Genomic DNA, 20381 nt, shown 5'->3' with positions numbered 1-20381 from the left:
GTCGGAGTAGAATACTGCAGGGGGGGCCACGGAGTGGAAGGGAGCGGCAGCCGGAGGGCCCCAGCGGGGAGCAGCGCCGGGTTTGCGGGGCGGTGGCAGTCCACCTCTTCTGCCCTGTCAGCTGCCCACTCAGAACCAGCCCCGCAGCCCTTTCCTCGTCCCTCCGTCGCGACCCGCCATGCTGCTCCTAATCCCATAGCTGCTGTCTCCGCTGTCTCCGCCGTCCCCGCTCCCCTTCCCCACGGCCGCAGGTGGTGTCCACTCTTGGCGGAATGAATTTATGGAGAGACCGTACGGCCACCCCCATCCTGGCCACACCCTTCCCCAATATGACAAACAGCGCTCTGTGCACACCCGTGTGTGGGGGTTCCCCGGAAGACCCCAGCATTCTCCTCACTCCACCACTCCCTCACCTCCTGTCTCCCCTCTCTACTGGCCCCGTGCTGGGTGTTCTCTTCAGGACCCAAACAAAGGCTAGCACTGTACCCTGCCCCCCACTGGCTCTCTTTCCCACTTCCATCAAAACCCAGAAAGGGTCCTTTCTGGCTGCCTGCCAATGGCTCCCCCAGGGAGGCCCTCCCCCTCTCGGATGCCCTATGTTCTGGCTTTCTCCCCCACCTCTCTGCAAAAATGACCTTTTGAAGCTCCCCATAAGCCCCAACTGGCCTTGACCTCTATGCCACCTTTACACTTGGCCACCATGTTCCCATAACTCTCTTTCTCTATGGCTTTTTAAAAAATGTTTTTATTTTTAATGTGGCACAAAGCAAATCACATACAATTTACCCTCAACCATTTTTAAGCGCACGGTTCAGTAGTGTTAACTATATTCACATTGTCTCTAGAGCTCTTTCATCTTGCAATGTCTCTAGACATTGTCTCTAGACAATGTAATGTCTCTAGAGCTCTTTCATCTTGCAACTCTGGGTCTATGTCCCCCAAACAGCATCTCCCCATCTCCATGTCCCTGCAGCCCCTGGCAACCACCGTTCCACTTTCTGTGAATTTGGAATTCAGGTCCTTGATGTAAGTGGAATCACACACCATTTGGCCTTCCGCCACTGGCTTTTTTCTCTCCCCAGAACATCTCAAGGTCCATCCATGTTGGCGCTCGTGACAGGACTTCCTTCCTTGTTGGGGGCTGGACACTACTCCGTCGCAGGTGCGTACCGCCGTGTCCCTCCCCGCTCATGCGCTGCAGGACTTTCGCAGTGTCACCCTCCTTGGCTGCGGTGACTACTGCTGCAATGAGCACAGGGGCGCAAGCATCACCTCCAGATCTGTCGGCTGTGTCTTCTTCACCGGAGTGAGTCGGCTCCTCTAGAGTGTCTTTCTCCCCTGCCGGCCCCGTCTTCCCCCGTCACCCAAGGCACTGTTACCGCGAGCCCTGCTTTCACTGCTCCAAGCAGCTGCAAGACTCTTCATGCGGCTGCCTCGTGGGCCTGTAGACCAAGAGCTGTGGGGCCGCGGACCGGGCACTGGGCACTTCACCTGCTGCCTGCGGACTCGGACCACCTCTCCCGTCCGCGCCGCGGTCCCTCACCTCTCGGAAGGAAGGCAGCACAGGAAGCTCCTTCTGCTTTAAGCGCGTGGATCCCTCGCTGCCAAACGGGCAGTCGCACAGTGAGCTTTCTCCCGTGCTAAACCGCACAAGGACAGGCCTGCCGGACGTCTTCGTCCAACAGACCCAGAGGCTTCTGGAAGCACTTCCTTTCTCCCCCCTTCTCGGCCTCCCCTCAACATCACTCTGGAATCTTCTCTGTCCTCATCTCCCTCCGAGGTACAGTTTAGATGCCTGCACGCCATCTTCTCAGCCGGGCCTGTCCTGGCCGATTATTCTCCCCCGGGACTTCCCTGGCGCTCACTGCATCACTCAGGAGGTACTTGGCCAGCCGTAAGAATGCGAGACAGGGAGTGGGCTGTCAACACCTCAGGGACGGGGCATCTCAAGCCACCTCCACAGCCGGCAGCGTGAGGGACCACGCACTAGTGACAGGAGGCCTCCGGAGATGCTTACCAACTGTGACAGCACAACTTTGGTCCGTCTAGCCCTATGTGACCTCTCTACAGCCTGTGACTTTGGTGACGGTTCCTTCCTGCAACACCTGTCCTTTGGTCTCTGGCTGTGTGCTCTCTCACTTACCTGCCTAGCTGCCTGCCACTGCATCTCAGTTTCCTGCGAGCTTCCTTCTCTTCTCTCCCGCTAAAAGCTCCCTTGGACAGTGTCTCCATGCCTACTGCTTCTTCTCCCGCCCCTTAACAGAGGATGCCCATCCAGCCATCTATCCATCCATTCAGCAAACCTGCACTCAGCACCTGCTATCGTCTAGAATTTGACTTAGGCAGCCAGAGACACATGAATCGGATCTACTTCCCGTCTGCATGGGGCTTACAACACAGCAGCAGGGCCGGCCGGCCACAAGCTGGGGAAGAGGTATTGTGGGGGACAGTGCATTGTCTGCCCTTCTAGCTATCACTTATCTCCACCTGGATGCACCACAGACATCTCTAACTCAACATGTCCCAAGTTCAATTTATCATCCCCTCCAAACCTGCTCCCTCCCCCTTATTCTCCTCTGCTAGCTAATTACGCTGCAATGTGGAGGCTTGGGGCTCACCCTACACTTCCTCTCTCCCACCCCTCCACTCCATTGACTGGGTCCCCACCCCATCTCCTCCTCCTCCTCATTTGCCCTGGAATTTCTCAGCACCTCTGTAGTCCCACCAGGTCCTGACCACCTCACCAAGGCAACCAGAGCCAACCCCTAACCAGTCTCTTCCACCTCTCTGCCACTCCCATCCAGACTCCATTCTCTGGCCAGGGTCAAGGGGAGATTACTAAAAAAATTCTGCCTAAAATTCGAAATGGTGAGGGCTGCCTGGGTGGCTCAGTTGTTTGAGCATCTGACCCTTGATTTCAGCTCAGGTCGTGATCTCAGGGTCCTGAGATTGAGCCCCACATCGAGCCCCACATCGGACTTCATGCTCAGCGGGAAGTCTGCTTGAGGTTCTTTCTCTTCCTCTCCTTCTGCCCCTCCCCCTGCTCATGCATGTGCGCTCTCTCTCTCCCCCTCTCTCAAATAAATAAATAAATAAATAAATCTTAAGAAAAAAGCTTGAAATGGCTTTTCATTCAATCCAGAGTAAAGAACTCCAGAATCAGCTCCCGGGACAGCGAGCCTGTGCTCCAGTTGCTCCACGCGCACTTGCGGTACTAGCAGTGGCGAGCATCTTGCGCCGTTTTCCGGAAACCTGTACTGAGTGCCCAGCGTCATTCCAGGACTTGGGGACACAGAGATGAACTGACATCCTGCCTAATGGAACTAACAGTGAGGTTCCTTGGGGCATGCTGTTTCTTCCACCTAGGACATGATCCCCTCTGGACTCTTCTCAAACCTACCACACAGTTAGTGCCCTATGCACCCCTCACTATAACCCCCCTTTTATACACTGCTGCTGCTTCACTGGGTTTCTGTGTGCCTGGCATATACTCCCAATGCTGAAATCCTTTCATTCATTCAAATATTTACTGAGCTCCTACTGTGTGACAGGCACTGTTAGGTGCAGAGGGCGTACCAATGAACAAAGCAGACACAATTCTTGTGGTCATAGAGCATACATCCTAGTGTGGGAGACAGATGACAGAAATAAGTTAAACAGATGGTGGTGTGCTATAAAGGAAAAAATTGAGTTGCAGAAAGAAAGCTGAATGGAAGGAATGTCCACAGTTTTAAATAGGAGATTCAGGGGCACCTGGGTGGCACAGTGGTTAAGCGTCTGCCTTCGGCTCAGGGTGTGATCCCGGCGTTCTGGGATCGAGCCCCACATCAGGCTCCTCCGCTATGAGCCTGCTTCTTCCTCTCCCACTCCCCCTGCTTGTGTTCCCTCTCTAGCTGGCTGTCTCTATCTCTGTTGAATAAATAAATAAAATCTTTTAAAAAATAAATAAATAAATAAATAAATAAATAAATAAGATTCAGAGTAGGTCTCTTGATAAGGTGAAGTTTGAACAATGAAACAATGGAGTAAATGAAAGTACAGGCTATGTGGATGCTTGGATGAAAAGCTTCCAGACATCAGCAGAAGCTTATGCAAAGGCCCTGAGGCAAGAGTGAGAGTAGTAGATGAAGGGAGAAAGATACTGGGTGTGCAGGGTGGCCGGGAGATTGTAGGACCCTGTAGGCCTTTGCCATTGTAGATATTGGCTCTTACTGTGAATACATGGGGAACCATTGGAGCATTTCTAACAAATGAGGGGACATGATCTGACCTAGAATTTAAAAGCATCACCCTGGCTGCTTTCTTCTGATTAGAGCATAGCAGGAGCTGGGGTGGAAGAGAGAAACCGGTGAGGTAGCTACTGGAGTCGTCCAGGTGATAGTGGTGGCTGGGGCCAGGCGGGCAGTGTGGAGGTGGTGAACAGTGGCCACGCTCCGGACACAGTTTTGAGACGAAGCCCACGGTGTCTGATGACGGGCTGCATGTGACGGGGGAGAGAAGGAGAGCATGCAAGGACGCCTCCAGATACTTGGTGTGTGCAAATGGCAGAGTGGACTTACTAATGAACCGACGAAGGGAAAGAATGTCTATTCAAGTCCTTTGTCTGTTTTTAAATGGGGTTGTTTGTCTTTTGTTGTTGACTTGTAGAAATATCTATTTTGAAATGAACTGACTCTCCATCCCAGGCCTTCCAGTCCCTCATTTAAATCCTTTTAAATCCAAATATAGGTAAACAGTTTCAGAGCCGGAAGAGACCTTAATGACATTTACTCCACCTCCAGGATGGCCCCTATTCCTGGAATTTTTTGAGTTGTCTAACCTCAGTCCTTCCTGCTGCACATTGGCCTCTACTCTGTTGGCTCCACAGATGAGAAAAATTACGCAAAAATTACAGATTAGATTTGAAGTTAAGATTCCCAATAGACCCGAAACACAAGGTGACCCATTTACAGCGGGATCCTCAAGAAGGGCCAGGTGACTTGGCTTTTGCGAACGAGAAAGGACACGCACGCGCCGTAGAACTGAGGGCATGACGAGGCCAACAGAGGCGTGGCTTCTGCCCGGATTCAAGATGGCTACGGACCCCGCCCATCCCCTCCTCGGGGTTGGGGGAGGGAGAGGCTCAAGGCTCAGCACGCCATTGGTGGAGTTTCCAGCGGCGCAACCCCGCTCCCCGCAGGGGGCGGGAGTGACAGTGCCTCAATTTCCGGTTCCGGCAGTATCGGGAGCCGGGTCGAGATGGAGGAAGATGCGAGTGGGGGCCGGCGGTCGTCGGGCATGGAGGCTAGAGTGGGAGCTGTGGCCTAGGGGTCCGGGCTCGGAGTTCGCCTCACTCGCGGCGGAACCGCCCTGATCGGAGGAGGTAAGAAACCGCCGGCGCGGGGTGCCTGACGGCTGAGGTCTCCGAGGACCTGGACCTGTCACGGTGGCAGGGGGTGCCTGCGGCTCCGCGGCAGCCGGCCTCGCAGCTCCGGGGCTGGGGAGCGACTGCAGCCAGGCGTCTGTTCCTGTCCGAGGAGCGCACAGCGGAGGGAGCGGGGCGAGAGGCGTGGCACGGTCAGGTCCGAGCCCCGGCCGAGGGCGGCTGTGCTGGGGGCCAGGGCAGGCGCTGCATGGACGGGTGTCATGTGGTGGCTGTGATGAGGGATCACGTGGGTGTCTGTGGACGACCACGGGACAGCTGGGTGGGACCTCACCGTGACGGAGGGAGGAGATGGCCTCGAAGGAGGGGTCGGAGGCATCGCGGGGACCTCTCCTGCGGAGCGGTGGGCAAGCCTGTAAATGTATCCGCTCGTGCGGGAGGAGGTAGCTCCCAGGATGCAGAGTAATCGATGAGATACAGTGGGAGAACGGAGGGACAGAGGGGGAAGCAAAGATCTTGTTTCCAGCTGAGAATGGGGGACCCCAGCCCATGGGTGTGGGTCCGGAGCTGTAGAAGGGGATTTGCTTTGGTGGGGATCGCTGGCCGGAAAAGCTCTGCCTGCGTCTGGTAACCATCACTGGGCCCAGTTCTGGTGACAGGTCAGGATGGAGTCATAATATGGTCCTGGACTCTTAGAGTAGCTGTATCATTGTTACGATAATGCTGACAGTCCTTCATATTTAAAGTATTAGATTTGAAGTTAAGATTTCTAGTAGCCCCGAATGCTGTTTTCCAAACCCTGACACAGGTGAATCACCCAGAGGGCTTGTTAACATGTTGGCACTTATTCGACAGGGCTAGCCTGCAACCTGAAATTCTATATCTCTGACAAGCGTCCAGCTGATGCCCGTGCTGCCGGTGTGTGCGCCACTCTGAGCAGCCAAGATTTAGAGCAACGTGGTCTAGCAGAACTTTCTACAATCTTAGAGATGCTTTGCTGTTACAAAACGCTTTCACACGTATTGCCTCCCATGAGCTGCTCCACACTATTATTTAGCTGTGGCAGGGCTGACTGCCCCGCTTCCCAGTTGAGGAAACTGAGTTTCAATGAAGTGACATGGTTCCAATCGTACCAGTAAGTAATGGAAGTGGAACTCAAACTTGGATCTCCTGGGTTATGGGTGTTCTTTCCACGGCATGACCTGGCCTTCCGAGTGGCCCTGCCTTGTCCTGAACCAGAATCCTATCTCAGAACCTAGTTAATAGTCTGGTGTGATGTTTCTGGTTCAGGAAGAGTGCAAGTGGAAGGGACCACCAATCTGTCTCTTTCCCCTGAGGGGCTGGTAGTGGAGGCTCTGCCTCTGACATCTTGTTTGATGACTTCAGGGCATCCTGGGTCATCTGTTGGGTCCCCAGAGGAAGCACTTCAACCTTTGTGCCCGAGCAGTTGTTAAAAGATGGGAGGAAATTCAGAATCGGAGCTGTGCCACAAATAAGGGTCTGGGAAAGAGCCACGAAGAACGGGGGCTGATTGAGTTGGGAGAAGGGAAGGCTGGGGGAAGTGTGCGTATAGGTGTCTGCCAAGAGGATTTTCCAGCGGGTAAAACAAGAGGAACTAGTTTTGATATTTCAGCAGGAAGTTTGGAGGTTATGTAACAGCAGATTGAGATCCCGCTTTTTAGGAGCAGCCCCACCTTTTGAAGGGGTAGAGGGAGTGAGTACAGGGCCCTCTCGCCTTCAGCTGTACAGGCTTCTCCCTCTGAGGCATGACCCTTAGTGGCTTCTGTCACCATGGCAACAGTAGGAGATACCTGCTTTGGCCTCGGAGTCCCCCCTTCCTTCTGGGAATTTAAAATCAACAGGCACACGTAAGCGACGGAGGAAAGCGGAGAGCTGGGCTACTGCGTCCTGCCTTAGGACTTATCAGGAGATACTGGTACTTTGTGATCCAGCTTGACAAGTTGAGAAGTACCCACAATACCAGGTCCTGGAACAGAATCCACTGCTCTGCCTTTCTGTCCTGCTCAGTACACAGTTTGCACGAGCCCAGTGGGAGGCCCTCTTGCTTGAGCCCTGTTGTATCTGTCCTGTGACAACAACGTGCTGGCCAGCCACTCAGCTTGGTTAGTCACTCCACCAGCACACTGGTAGAGCACACGCAGCTCTTGGCTTCTCTGGAACGAAGCTGAGAGAAATGTCTGGTCCTCTGCAGGGCCGGGAACTTATGCTTAGCCCTTGGGTGACCAGCCACCATTGGGCATTAATGCTGCCTCCCACAGGTGGGAGTGACTTGGCTTTGGACTGAACAGTGTGACTTGTGCTGGAACTCCCCACCTCCCATGGGGTAGAAGGCATGGTCAGTAGAGGAGAAATCCTGGCTCATATCCTGCCTCCACCACTGACCAGCGGCGTGACTTTGGACCTGTTCCTTTTATCTGATGCGGCGTCCTCATCTAGCGGAAGTGTCTAACTGTGCATGGGTTAAGTTGTAAAGATTACATGAGGTGAGAGGTATTTGGAAAATCATGACCTTGGAACCCTGGATAACAAACACTCCTGACAGGGCAGACAGTGACCACCTTCTCTTGACGGCGTCAGAGGAGAGGACTGCCGGGCTTGGTGGGTTTCCCCATCTGAGGCTGGGGAGGAGGGGCCACTTTTGGCCCCAGCAAGTGACAGGACAGCGTTCCTTTTGCTCATTTCTCACATCCCACGTTTTGGCCAAGCTGGTTGCTCTAGGCCATTGTCGGCTGCTTTCAGGGTTGACATGCATTCCTGCTCCATCCTGACGGCTCTGCCCTCCGGGGGTTCCTCCCTCTTGTCTCCCCTGGAGGCTGAGGTTTTCCCTCAGCACAAAGGTGCTGGGTTTGCCCTGCAGGCAGCCTGGCTCACTGTGCTTCTCCCCTGACTTCCATGGTAAAGCGAGAAGCTCCTTGGGCTACTTGGGACCTTTGGTTGGGGAAGGTGGTTGAGGATGGACTCTGTTTAGACACTTGACATGAGGCTGGCCAAGGCACTGGCTTCGGGAACATTTCAGCTTCTAGAGTTGTCCCTTTAATGTGGCCACCTCCCTTCCCAGCCTGTCGGGATTTCTCTCAAAGCCTGGGGAGCCCCTGACTTCTCACTGCCAATTTCACTTCCCCGTTTCCCCTCTGGCTGAAAATGTCCGGTGTCCTACCCAGGAACACATTACGTTGTCACTAAGAGTACGTCCAATGTATAATGACCTGTTGTTTGACAGTTCTTAAGTTGGAAGCTCCTGACTTCATACAATTATTGCATTAGCGCTGGTTTTGTTGGAGAGCTTAGGCAGTGGTTACGCTTACATCAGAGTCACATTACAGTACTTTGCCCTGCTTTCCTTCCCTCTGTAGCTTACATCCATTCCCCAGAGGGATGCTGTTGTCTTTGGGAACAGACTGTATGTTTCTTGAAGGCAGAGTATGTATCTTCCTTGTCACATGAATATCCCCTCATTATACAGGACAGAGGTTATGATTTCTGTGCTGAGGGGAGAAGGGCCAGGCATGTCCTCTACCCTGTGGTTCTCAGCACTTCAGGGAAACCACTTAGCTCTCTGCTGGTTCTTTCCTTTCTCTAGAGTGAGTTATCTAATAACTAAAGAGGACTCTGACCTTTGCCTTGTTCCTAACTTTCTAACTCCTTTCCCTGGAGCTGGGGGGGGGGGGGTGCCACACTTTCTCTAATGCGGACTGGTGGAGAGATAAGTGTCGTGAGTGTGGGTCAGGGGAGCTCAGAGGGGCCAGCACGGGGAAGCTCGAAGCAAAGTAAGGTGAGGCAGCTGGTAAATGGGACGACAGAGGCACGCTGCTGAGGGTCAGAGGTCAAGGCAGTGCCTCCCCAGTAGTATCCAGAATGGAGCACTTACTTCCCGTCAGCACATCCCTTTATCCCACTTGAAGGCCTGGCATCCCGCCGGGTGGTCTCCACAGCACCCTGAGTCTGCCTGGGGGAGCAGAGGAGGAGCACAGGCTGTGACTCCAGGGCCCGGCAGAGGCAGGGACTGGAATAGGTGGTTTGATCAGCCTGGGCAGGGAGCCACGGTGGGCATGGGGCCACGGGAGTCACTGAAGGGAGGAGCAACTTCTGGAATTGGGGAAGGGCTGATAAAGGAGAGAGGAGGGGGCGCCATCCTGATCCATGAAGGAAGACTCAGGCGAGAGTCGGCCAAGCCGGACTGGGTGGAATCTAAGCTTTGGGGAGGTGAGTACCCCAGGAGATGAAGCCCGAGGACGGGGTTCAGAGCCTGGCCCGCGGGGCGGCGTGAAGCTCTGGCCTCCTTCCCCACATCCTCCCGCCTGCTCCCATCCCCAGGTCTCCAGGCGCCATGGAGGACAAGCGCAACATCCAGATCATCGAGTGGGAACACCTCGACAAGAAGAAGTTCTATGTGTTTGGCGTAGCGATGACGATGGTGATCCGTGTCAGCGTCTACCCGTTCACCCTCATCCGCACCCGGCTGCAGGTCCAGAAAGGCAAGAGCCTCTACCACGGGACCTTCGATGCCTTCATCAAGATCCTGCGAGCAGACGGTGTGACTGGCCTCTACCGGGGGTTCCTGGTCAACACCTTCACCCTCATCTCCGGCCAGTGCTACGTCACCACGTACGAGCTCACCCGGAAGTTTGTCGCTGACTACAGCCAGAGCAACACAGTCAAGTCGCTGGTAGCTGGCGGCTCGGCCTCCCTTGTGGCCCAGAGCATCACCGTGCCCATTGACGTGGTGTCCCAGCACCTGATGATGCAGCGCAAGGGTGAGAGGATGGGCCGCTTCCAAGTGCGCGGGAGCCCCGAGGGACGAGGGGTCGTCGCCTTTGGCCAAACGAAGGACATCATCAGGCAGATCCTGCGGGCTGATGGGCTCCGAGGCTTCTACCGAGGCTACGTGGCTTCCCTGCTCACCTACATCCCAAATAGTGCTGTCTGGTGGCCCTTCTATCACTTCTATGCAGGTAAGAGGGGGCCGGGAGAGGGGGGTAGAGGGCGGGCCTGCGCCCGTGGCTGAGATGCTGTGGCTGTGTGCGCGCTGGAGTGGAAGATTTCATGGGACAGTGGGCAGTTCATCCAGCAAACGCTTGACCCCGAGAGGGTTCGCGCATGAATGAGACACGGGTTCTTGCCTTCAGGGAGCGTATTTATCGTGGGGGGACTCAGACGAGTAAAGTAGACGACTCTAGAACATCAAATGTGTTCTGGCTGCCTTACAATCAACGAGGGTCAGTGGAATTTTGGTAGAGAATTGGAAGGTGAAGAAGGAAAAAATTCATGGGATATTTGGGATTTGAAGATGAAATTTCAAATTTCAGATGAACGTTTGAGTTGGATGCCTTTCCTCAGCGTTGTTAAATTCAAGGTGTCGTAGAGCCTTGATCCCCTCCACTCCTAGAATGTATTTTTGTTCATCAGACATTTTACTTCTTTTGAAGTATCTCCCAGAAATGGGCTACTGGGTCCAAAAGTAACATTTTTAAGGGCCTCAGTAAACATGTTGCCAGATTTCCTTCTGGAAGGGCAAAGCGCATTGCTAAGAGCAGGGCCTGAGTGTGCCTGTGACCCTCGGCATCCACAGCTTTGGGCAATCGGCAGACTCCTGTGAGGACGGCCTCTGCTGGAAGCCTCCCCGATCCCTGCTGCGGGCCCCGAGCCTTGGCAGTGGGCGTTCTGTCCAATCCATCTGGGACCTTTCTAATCAAATTTCATAGTGACTTCCTAACCTGTAATCATTCTGTCCCTTCAGCACTCCACATTTGTGATTCTTCTAGTTTCCTGACCGTACCTTCCTCTTTATTGCTTGCTCTGTGTCTCTCTCCTATTTAACGCCGTGTTTCTTCTAGAATATTTGGTAAAATTCTCATACCCGGACTCCACCCTTGACCCTTTGCATCAGATCCTTTGGAAATGGATCCTGGTGATCTTAATGTTAAGAAAAACTCGAGGAAATGTGAGCATTTTCTCTGGCGTCTGTCTTTGCCCTTCTCTCCTCATGTGATTTCATTTACAATTGACTTGTCTCTTTCTGCCATGTCAGAAAATCTGTGTCCATCCCCAGACTAACTCTCCGGGGCTCTGGACAGACACTCTGACTGTCGGGCCTCTCAACTTGGATGCGTGCGTTTACATCTGAAACGTTACTCAGTGAACTGTTTTTCATCCCGAGCTAGTTGACTCACTTCCTTCTCTCCACGGCCACGTTATTCTCCACGTCACTGAGACTGTCAGTCCCTCTTCCTCGTCCCCACGTCTGGTCCTGGTGACCCCAGAATGTCTTTCCCTACTCTGTCTCTTCCTCCTGCCCTCCCTGGAAATCATGGCTCAGTGACCCCATCTCTTCAGCCTGGCTTCCACCTCCCTGTAAAGGGCTCCAGCCAGGCCAGGTCACGCACGGGGCCCTCCACTGTGCGTCGTGTCTCTCACCCCTCTTTGTTCCTCTCGGCCCTCCAGGCGCACCTGCCCTGTGAAGCCGCGACATAGCTGAGTGCTGCTTACTGCCCCCTCGCAGCTCTCCACATAGTCCTTAACCCAGATGTGACCTTTCGTCCTTTGAGCCCCCGTGACATTGCTTGAAGCTTTCTTTTTTTTTTTTTTTAAAGATTTTATTTATTTATTTGACACAGAGACAGCCAGTGAGAGAGACAGCCAGTGAGAGAGAGACAAGCTGGGGGAGTGGGAGAGGAAGAAGCAGGCTCATAGTGGAAGAGCCTGATGTGGGGCTCGATCCCATAACGCCGGGATCACGCCCTGAGCCGAAGGCAGACGCTCAACGGCTGAGCCACCCAGGCGCCCCTGCTTGAAGCTTTCTTCAGGCGGCTGTATCGCTTGCCTTGATGTTACTTGTATGTGCCTTATCTCTTCTACTGTGTGGAAAGGTTCCTTTTTTTTTTTAGTGCATTTTTTCCAGCTTTATTGAGATACGGTTGATTGGGAAGTTTCTTGGAAGGGGGAGGAAACTAACATTTATTAAATATGTGTTACCTGCCGGATAGGCTCTGTGACACGTGTGCTTCGTAAATATTTGTTGAATGAGTAGATGGGTTCTTGTCATTCCCTCTTGCTTAAAATCTACCAATGATGCCTTCTGGGCATTTAGAATAAAATCGAATGCGCCCGTGGTCAGCGCAGGTGTCCGTGATCTGGCCCGTCTGCTGCGCCAGCCCCGTCGTGGGCCTCTCTCCCCTTGCTGTGCTCTATCCTCCCTGTCGTCTGTTCCTGAAATACACCACGCTGTGTTCTCACCTCTCCACCTTTGCAGGTAACATTCTCCCCTGGCCTGGGGTGCCCTGTTTCCTGTTGTCTGGGTGGCCGGGTCCTTCTCGTGCTCCAGACCAAGGCCTACATGCCACCTTTGCACAGAAGACTACTTCACCCAGTTGGAAAAAGGGCTCTTTCTCTTTTCTTTTGCAGCTTGTTTCCTTCATAGCACTTGTCATAATTTGCGATCATTTTATCTTTGATTCACGGCTCCCTAATTAGATTTTGAGTCCCATGAAGGCCCTTCCCTGTTCATTTCTCTGTTGTATGTCCTGTGCTCACCACAGTGCCTAGCATCCAGTATTATTAAATAAATACACGTTTATATTACTGTCCAAAATCATGTAGCCAGGAGGGGAGGGACTTAAACCAAGTCAGCCTGGGTTTATCTTCTGCTTTGCAGATAATAGGTGCCCAGTAAATGCTTGTTGAATGAATAATGGAGAGCAAAGACGTGGAGCTCTTTCCCCCACTCTCTTGCTTTGTTTTCTCATCCTCTCCCGAAGTCCCAGGAGAATGGCATGTGTGTACGACTACAGTTGGAACCTGGATCCTGCTGTGGCTTGCAGGCCTGGGGGCCACAGTGCAGACAGGCCCATGGAGGCTGGCAGTGCCAGGCCGGATGCCACCTCCCAGTGGCTGCAAGACGCTTCCTTCTTAGGAGAAACAGGACACGGGTGAGGCGGCGCCAGCAGGTCACTTTGTCTCGGTTTGTGCTGATCCTGGGGAGGGAGGGGGCTGACTGGCAACCAGGGCAGCGGTGGTTCTGGCCGGCGTCAAGGAGTCCTGCCGTGCTGCTGGATTTAGAGGCCCTCACATCTGCCTCGCCAACCCCCACCTTCCTTCTGTCTTCTCATCTTTCAGTGGCCACAAATTACCAAAACTAGGGGCATGAGAAAAAAAATTCTTAAAGGTTCTATGGCTACTGAACTGTAGAGAGAAGACTGAGAAAGTCTTTGAGATGATGAATCTCTTTTACATCCAACCTCATTCAGAGCCAAAGCCAAAGCTGTTGCAGTGGCTTCAAGGCCCTAATGACTTACCTCTCGGACCTCCTCTACTCTTGTTTCCCTTGCTCATTGTGCTCCAGGTACATGGGCCTTGCTGCCCTCGAAGATTTAAGGCACACTCTTGCCTCAGGGCCTTTGCATAGGATATTACGTCTGCTTGGAAAGTTATTTCCACAGATCCGTAGGGCTTGCACTCTCCTTCAGGTCTTTGCTCAAACTTCTGCCTTCTTGGAGAGCGCTTCCATGACCACCGTGTTTAAGACGGCAACCCGTGCATTCCCAACGCTCGGCATTCCCTATCTCCCTTCCCTGCTTTATCTATCTCTACAGGAGGCACACGTCATCTTCTGACATCGCTATATCTTTTGCTTTTCTTTTTTTTTTTTAAAGATTTTATTTATTTATTCGACAGAGATAGAGACAGCCAGCGAGAGAGGGAACACAGGCAGGGGGAGTGGGAGAGGAAGAAACAGGCTCATAGCGGAGGAGCCTGATGTGGGGCTTGATCCCGTGACACTGGGATCACGCCCTGAGCTGAAGGCAGACGCTTAACCGCTGTGCCACCCAGGCGCCCCTATCTTTTGCTTTTCATTGGATTGTCTGTGTTCCCCCAGTAGAATGGAAAACTTTCCAAGAGGGGGATTTGAGCTTGTTTATTCGTCCTCGGGGCCTGGGGTGGCTGGCGCAGGGGAGCCGCTCAGTGAGCCTTTGCTGAACACACAAGCTCTTGTCTTTCACCGCTAGAGAGGGTAAAGCTAACGGTTCGGCTGCAGGGAGCTTCCCAGTGACCAGGGAATGGGTGAGTCTGGGTCCTCTGCCATCGTCTCCATCAGCATTTTGAAAAATGAGTTTTTCTTTCTTGATGTAGCCTGGAGAAAACATCTCACTGTTGGATATGACTTTCTCTTGTGTCATTGTTTTTATTTTAAAACACATTCACATGGGGGGGGGCGCCTGGGCCACTCAGTCGGTTAGGCATCCGCCTTCAGCTCAGGTCATGATCTCAGGGTCCTGGGATTGAACCCCACACTGGGGAGCCTACTTCTCCCTCTCCCTCTGCCCCTCTTCCTGCTTGTGCTTGCTCTCTCGCTCCCTCTAATGAATAAATTAAAAATCTTTAAAAAAATTCACATGGGTATATACATAATGGAATATTAGCCATAAAAAAAAAATGAAATCTTACCATTTGCCACGACATGGATGGAGGTAGGTGGTATAATGCTAAGTGGAATAAGCCAGTCAGAGAAAGACGAATGCCATAGGATCTCACACAAATGTGGAATTTAAGAAACAAGACAAAGACAAAAAGAGACAAACCGAAAAACAGACTCTTCACTCTGGAGAACACACTGCTGGTCTGCTGGTCACCACAGGGGAGGTGGGTGGGGGCTGGGAAACAGGTGGAGGGGATGAAGGTGCTCTTACCGTGATGAGCACTGAGTAGTGTATAGAATTATTGAATCATTATATTGTACACCAGAAACTAATATAAGACTGTAAGTTAACAAACTGGAATTTAAAAAATATAATAAAAAGATTCACATGGCTCACAATTCACAAGGTAAGGAAGGGGATGCAGTGAAGAGGCTCTGCGCCCTCTGTGGTCACCTGCTCCTTCCTCAGAGAGCCAGCACTGCCGCCATTCAGTGCGCGGGAGAAAACGGGCCCTGCGTGCGTTCCTGGCTGTGAGTTGAGAGTAGAGCACAGGCATAAGGTTTTTACACCAGAGAGGATTTCTGTCCATCAGATGAAAGGAATCGACAAGCAGAGGGTTCTGAAACCCCTTCTCCAGAGGCATCTTCTGTTCAAAGTGGGCGATTACCCAGGATGGCTTCCAGAAGGGCCCTGAGATTCATCAGTTTTGTTGGTTCCGATGAAAGCAAAGGAGAGAAGATGGGAGTTCTGGGGTCTAAGGAGGCTGAGAATGGAGAGGGTTCATCCTTGTTGGGCATAGAAGCAGCATGAGGGCAGACTGCCTGGCGCCTTATGTCTTGAGGCATTGTCTTTCCCTCGATTCCAGAACAGCTCTCATACCTCTGTCCTAAGGAGTGCCCACACATTGTCTTTCAAGCCGTCTCGGGGCCCCTGGCTGCGGCCACCGCTTCCATCCTCACCAATCCCATGGACGTCATCCGCACCCGAGTGCAGGTAAGACCAGCTTCTATCCCGGTAAGGAGGGTGACCTGCGGGCTCCCTGGCGGCCCCCTGACCTCTCTGTGTCACGGCCTTCTAGTCCAGCTGGCCTTGTCCTGGTCAGGCAGGCCCCTTCCTGTGTCAGTTAGCATCTGCAGAAACCAGCTGAGCACATCGAAGCACCTAGTATTTTCCTTGTGGTGTCTGCTGCCTTGCACACCCTGCCCGTCCTTGCACACCCTGCCCCTGTCCTTACGTGACCTGTCCTGTCCTTGCCGTGCCCCCCTGGCTCCTCCCTGCCTTGCCGCCTGTCAGCATAGCCAATCAGACACCTTTCCCTTACTTGGCAGGTTTGTGGTCTTTAGAAATACATCCATTTCATGGGGCGCCTGGGCGGCGCAGTCGTTAAGCGTCTGCCTTCGGCTCAGGGCGTGATCCCGGCGTTCTGGAATCGAGCCCCACATCAGGCTCCTCTGCTGGGAGCCTGCTTCTTCCTCTCCCACTCCCCCTGCTTGTGTTCCCTTTCTCGCTGGCTGTCTCTCTCTGTCAAATAAATAAATAAAATCTTTAAAAAAAAAAAAAAAGAAATACATCCATTTCAGTGAATTCCCTAAGTCTGGTTTCTCTGCTGGGCTGAGTTCTCTACAGACTATTCTTGAGTAGGCCGCACAGACTGTGCCTTGTGGACTCAGCAGAGACGCTGACAGAGCCCTTGGTGGTGCTGTCCAGAGATTACCGTCCCTGTCTTCACTCAGCTCAAAGATAGTTCCCTAGTCCAAGAAGATAGAATCTGAATAGTGGTGTGTAACATACAAATGGCAGGCTCTGCTGTCTAAAGCTTTAGGTGCAGAGAATGGGGGATTCTGATGTCTGAGGTGGGTAGGGTAGGAGGACAGCTGTCCAGGAGAAGTGAGGTCACTGGTGAGGGCAGGAGGGGAGGAAAAGAAACTCAACAGTTTGGGGGTGAAGTCAGCTTCCCTGATACCAGGATGCTGGGATGGATGTGGCTGGGAAATCTAGGTATATTTGTCCCTAGGTATATTTGTCCCTAGGAAAGAATGCCCACACACTTTTGAATGAATAAATTGGCATCTGATTGGTTTGCAGATAATAAAGTGCACAGGTTCCCTCCTCATTCTCTTCTGAGGCTTGTTTTGAGTGTTCCGTGAGGAGATCCAAGGGAAAGGACAGGGGTCTGCTTCCGAGGCACTCCTTGGTGGGGGGAGACAAATTGCATGTGACAACTGGAGGCCTAGGTGGAGTGGCCCTGACACCGCTGTGGATACGTGGGAGGGCGGGGGGGGGGGGGGCAGAGACAGGCAGAGGAGAGTACTGGAGAGGAAGAGTAGAGTGTGGAGGAGGGTACTACGGAATTGGTGGGGGGGCAATGCTCTGAGCCAGAGATCACCTTGTGAACATCATCCAGTCCGGGGAGGCATGGCAAGGAGAGCAGGTGTCCCGCACTGGCTGAGGGTCTAAGTGGGGCGAAGTGTGTTTTGGTGGCAGGGGCTGGGGGCCGGAGGGGGGGGACACGGGAAAGGGGCAGGACTGTTGAGAAGGAACAGAGAAGATTCCTGCCTTAGCCAAACTTCCAATGTAGCAGGGAACGTGGGTCCCAGGGTGTGGGGGGGTGACGGAGTGAGGGGAGGACTCCAGCCATGGGGACTGAGGGACTGAGATGGTCCAAATGGAAATGACAGAGCGGCAGGGCCGCGAGTACCCGGTCTCCCTGAGGCCAGAGAGATGCACCCAGGACAAGGACTCCAGCTGAGTGGCTTATGTAAGGATGGTAATAACAGCTCGCAGTTATGGAACACATGCGCCTGCCAGTGTTGACCGCTCAGAACCCCCAGGGGCGGGTATGCTCCAGCACCGTTTTACATTTGAGGGGACTGAGGCGCAAAGAGGTGAATACATTCCTTGAGGTTGTGCTGTTAGCAAGCTGGGGAGCAGAATTCAACCCAAGCAGGCTGGCACCAGAACCGACATAAACCCCTGTGCCACACTGTCCCTCAAGCACAATCCAGGCCCTGGACCCCAAGGCAGAGGGAGCCAGCGCTGAGCGGCTTCGACTGCAGACCGTGGCTCTCCGCTGTGTTGCTTTTCCAGGTTGAAGGCAAGAGCTCCATCATCCTGACCTTCAGACAACTGATGACAGAAGAGGGGCCTTGGGGCCTCATGAAGGGCCTCTCAGCCAGAATCATCTCAGCCACGCCCTCCACCATTGTCATCGTGGTGGGCTACGAGAGCCTCAAGAAACTCAGCCTCCGACCTGAGCTGGTGGACTCAAGACACTGGTAACCCGTGGCGGGGAGTGAAGCCCGCTGTTTGCCACACTACTCTGAGGCGGGGGCAGCGTGGGGAGGGCAGCACCCCCCCCCACATGCCCCCACCACATTCGCAGCCCTGCCCTGGGACAGGGTGGCCTGTCTGGGACAGGGCAGAGACTGAACTGCTCTTGCTGAAGAGGCTCCACACCTGGACCCCCTGCTCCCATTATTTTTTATTTTCTTGTCAAACTGGGCTCCCTCGCTCGGTCCCGGTCCTCAGTCCTGTCCTAAGGAAACCCGCCGTCCCCACCAATCCCACCCCACCCATCCCTTGCGAACCCTTCTTCTGGCTTCCCCTGCCATCTGTGTCCCTGAGACCCTGATGAGAGCTGTACATAGAGCTTGCTTACGATCACTGGTCTTCCTCCTGGGCTTTTAGCCCGGGTTCCACCAGCTGCCGTCAGCCCTTTCCTGCTTCATCTCGTAGGCTTGCTTGTTTTTACTTTGGGACTGAGCTGCCCACCAGACTGCTCTGCTTTTCCCTGCTGCTGGGGGCGGGGAGCACGGTGCCAGGTACTTCTGCACAGGGAGTAGGAGCAGCAAAACCTCTGGTTCTCCAGAGCACCTGTCCTCTCTTTGGAGAGTTATTAGGTCGGGGACAAATGTTGATACTTTGTGTGTGTATTTTTTTTTAACATCTGTGAACTAGGTACTGTCAGTCCTGCTGAAGCGCCAATCCTGCAGTCAGAGCCCACCCCTTCCTCAGACAGGTGGAACATGTGGCTTTTCCCTCAATCCCAGTTACTTGTCCCGTCCACGTTCCTTTGGAGCCAGCAGGCCCCGGACATGCAGGCCGCTGGCTCCCCGGGGCCCAGGTGACTAGAGGGGCAGGCCCAGTTCTGAGGAGATGAGGCCACCTGGGCACGCTGCCCCACCAGGTGGAGAGGACAGCCGGTCCAGAGCAGCCCAGGCAAGCTCTGGGCCCTGCGCGGTGGGGCTGCCCGCGTCTACACCCCAGTCACTGGGACTCACGGAGTCACACGTCTCACAGCGGGAATCTCCCAAGTCGTGGAACCACTGGTGTTTCTCTTCTCATCCCAGTCACGGGCCTCCCGAGGGATGCTTGGGAGAGAGTAAGGAGCGCGTCAAGAGGTCACCCGCACCAGGACCGCTGCACTTACCAGCCCGACACTGCCCAGCCGATCTGGCCCCCACCCAGCACTCCTCCTTCCCCCGCCCCGCTGCCACCAAGCCTGCCGGTGCGTGGTGCGGCGCCCCTAACGACAGAAGGTGTCAGACCCTGCACTGCACAGGTGTGGCTGGATGAGCCTTCCCGCCTCTAATCGGCCCCCCTGGGAAAGGCCGCGGTGCCAACTTGAAAGGTGCTAGCTACCCGAGGCCTTGACACTTCCTACGGCTGCCCCCCTTCTGTCACCCTGGCCAGATCTGAGCCAAACCCCGCTTCTCCACCTTCGCCCCCGCCCGTCGCGGTCTCTAATCTTCTTGGATTATCCTCCTTCACCTACTTTAGGTTTTGTGTCCCCTCTCCTCCTTTGTCAGGGGTCCCCCAGTGTCTGTTCACTAATGGTCGCCCCCGTGCACAGGTGACTCTGAACCTCCCGCCCCAAGAGCCACCAACAGGATAGAGGCCAGGGCCCCTGTCTCCCGCTCTCTCGGCGCCTCAGCCCTACACCTCTTCCCCGGAGGCCCGGCTGCGGTCTGGCCACGCGGGCCATGTGGTGCCCCGCCGCTCTCGGGGAGGTGGGGGTTCGTGCGCTCAGACCGCTTTCCCCGCGCTCCGTGCCGGACGGGCCACCCTCGCGCCCCGCCCCCCCCCAATCTGTCCCTCTCTCTGTCGCTCTCGCACTGGCTCGCAGTCCGAAAGGTCGCCATGCGTCTCCGGACGGGGAGCCCTGCCCCTGCTCTCCCATCCAGCACGTCAGGGGCCCGGGGCGGCTTGGGTTACGGAGCGCCCGGGTGGGCAGCGGACCGAAGGCCGCGTCAGCTGGACTTGGGGGTGAGCTGGTCCGTGGCCCGAGCTGGAAGGAACGTGGGACACTGGGCGGGCGGGCACGCAGGTGCAGCTGGCATTGATAGACTGGACTCCTGTGAACATCAGCGGCGGACATTCACTGTTGCACTGTACGAAGTCTCTGACGTGTAATTAAACGTTTTTATTGAGCCCCTGAGCACTAGCTTCCGTGTAGTCGGCCCGCCTGCCCTGAGAGGACGTCGGTGCGGAGCGCGCCGCTGCCAGCGACGTTCGGTAATCGACACCCGCCGCCTCCAACCGGAGGCGCCCAGTGCCGGGACCGGCCAATCGGGGGCCTCGGTGGG

At 54.4% G+C, this 20381-nt stretch overlaps 1 protein-coding gene across 5 annotated transcripts; it reads left to right on the top strand.

Annotated features, from left to right (window-relative positions):
* The first annotated feature begins 5196 nt into the window (after positions 1–5196).
* On the top strand, positions 5197–20233 carry SLC25A44 (solute carrier family 25 member 44). Of its 5 annotated transcripts, none has more exons than XM_026485148.4 (4): positions 5197–5362; positions 9698–10335; positions 15662–15789; positions 17884–20233. In XM_026485148.4, exons 2-4 carry the CDS (start codon positions 9711–9713, stop codon positions 18073–18075), a joined length of 945 nt encoding a protein of 314 aa, XP_026340933.1. In that variant the 5' UTR covers positions 5197–5362; positions 9698–9710; the 3' UTR covers positions 18076–20233. The 5 variants fall into 5 exon arrangements, with proteins under 5 accessions (XP_026340933.1, XP_057170926.1, XP_026340936.1 ...); XM_026485151.4 differs by lacking the exon at positions 17884–20233 and adding an exon at positions 16125–16358 and having other exon boundaries at positions 5207–5362; XM_026485150.4 differs by lacking the exon at positions 5197–5362 and adding an exon at positions 5550–9155.
* The last annotated feature ends 148 nt before the right edge of the window (positions 20234–20381 follow it).

This window comes from Ursus arctos, unplaced genomic scaffold (genome assembly GCF_023065955.2).
Source record: "Ursus arctos isolate Adak ecotype North America unplaced genomic scaffold, UrsArc2.0 scaffold_2, whole genome shotgun sequence".
NCBI classification, from domain to species: Eukaryota; Metazoa; Chordata; class Mammalia; order Carnivora; family Ursidae; genus Ursus; species Ursus arctos.
This window is presented reverse-complemented; position numbering and strand designations above follow the sequence as displayed.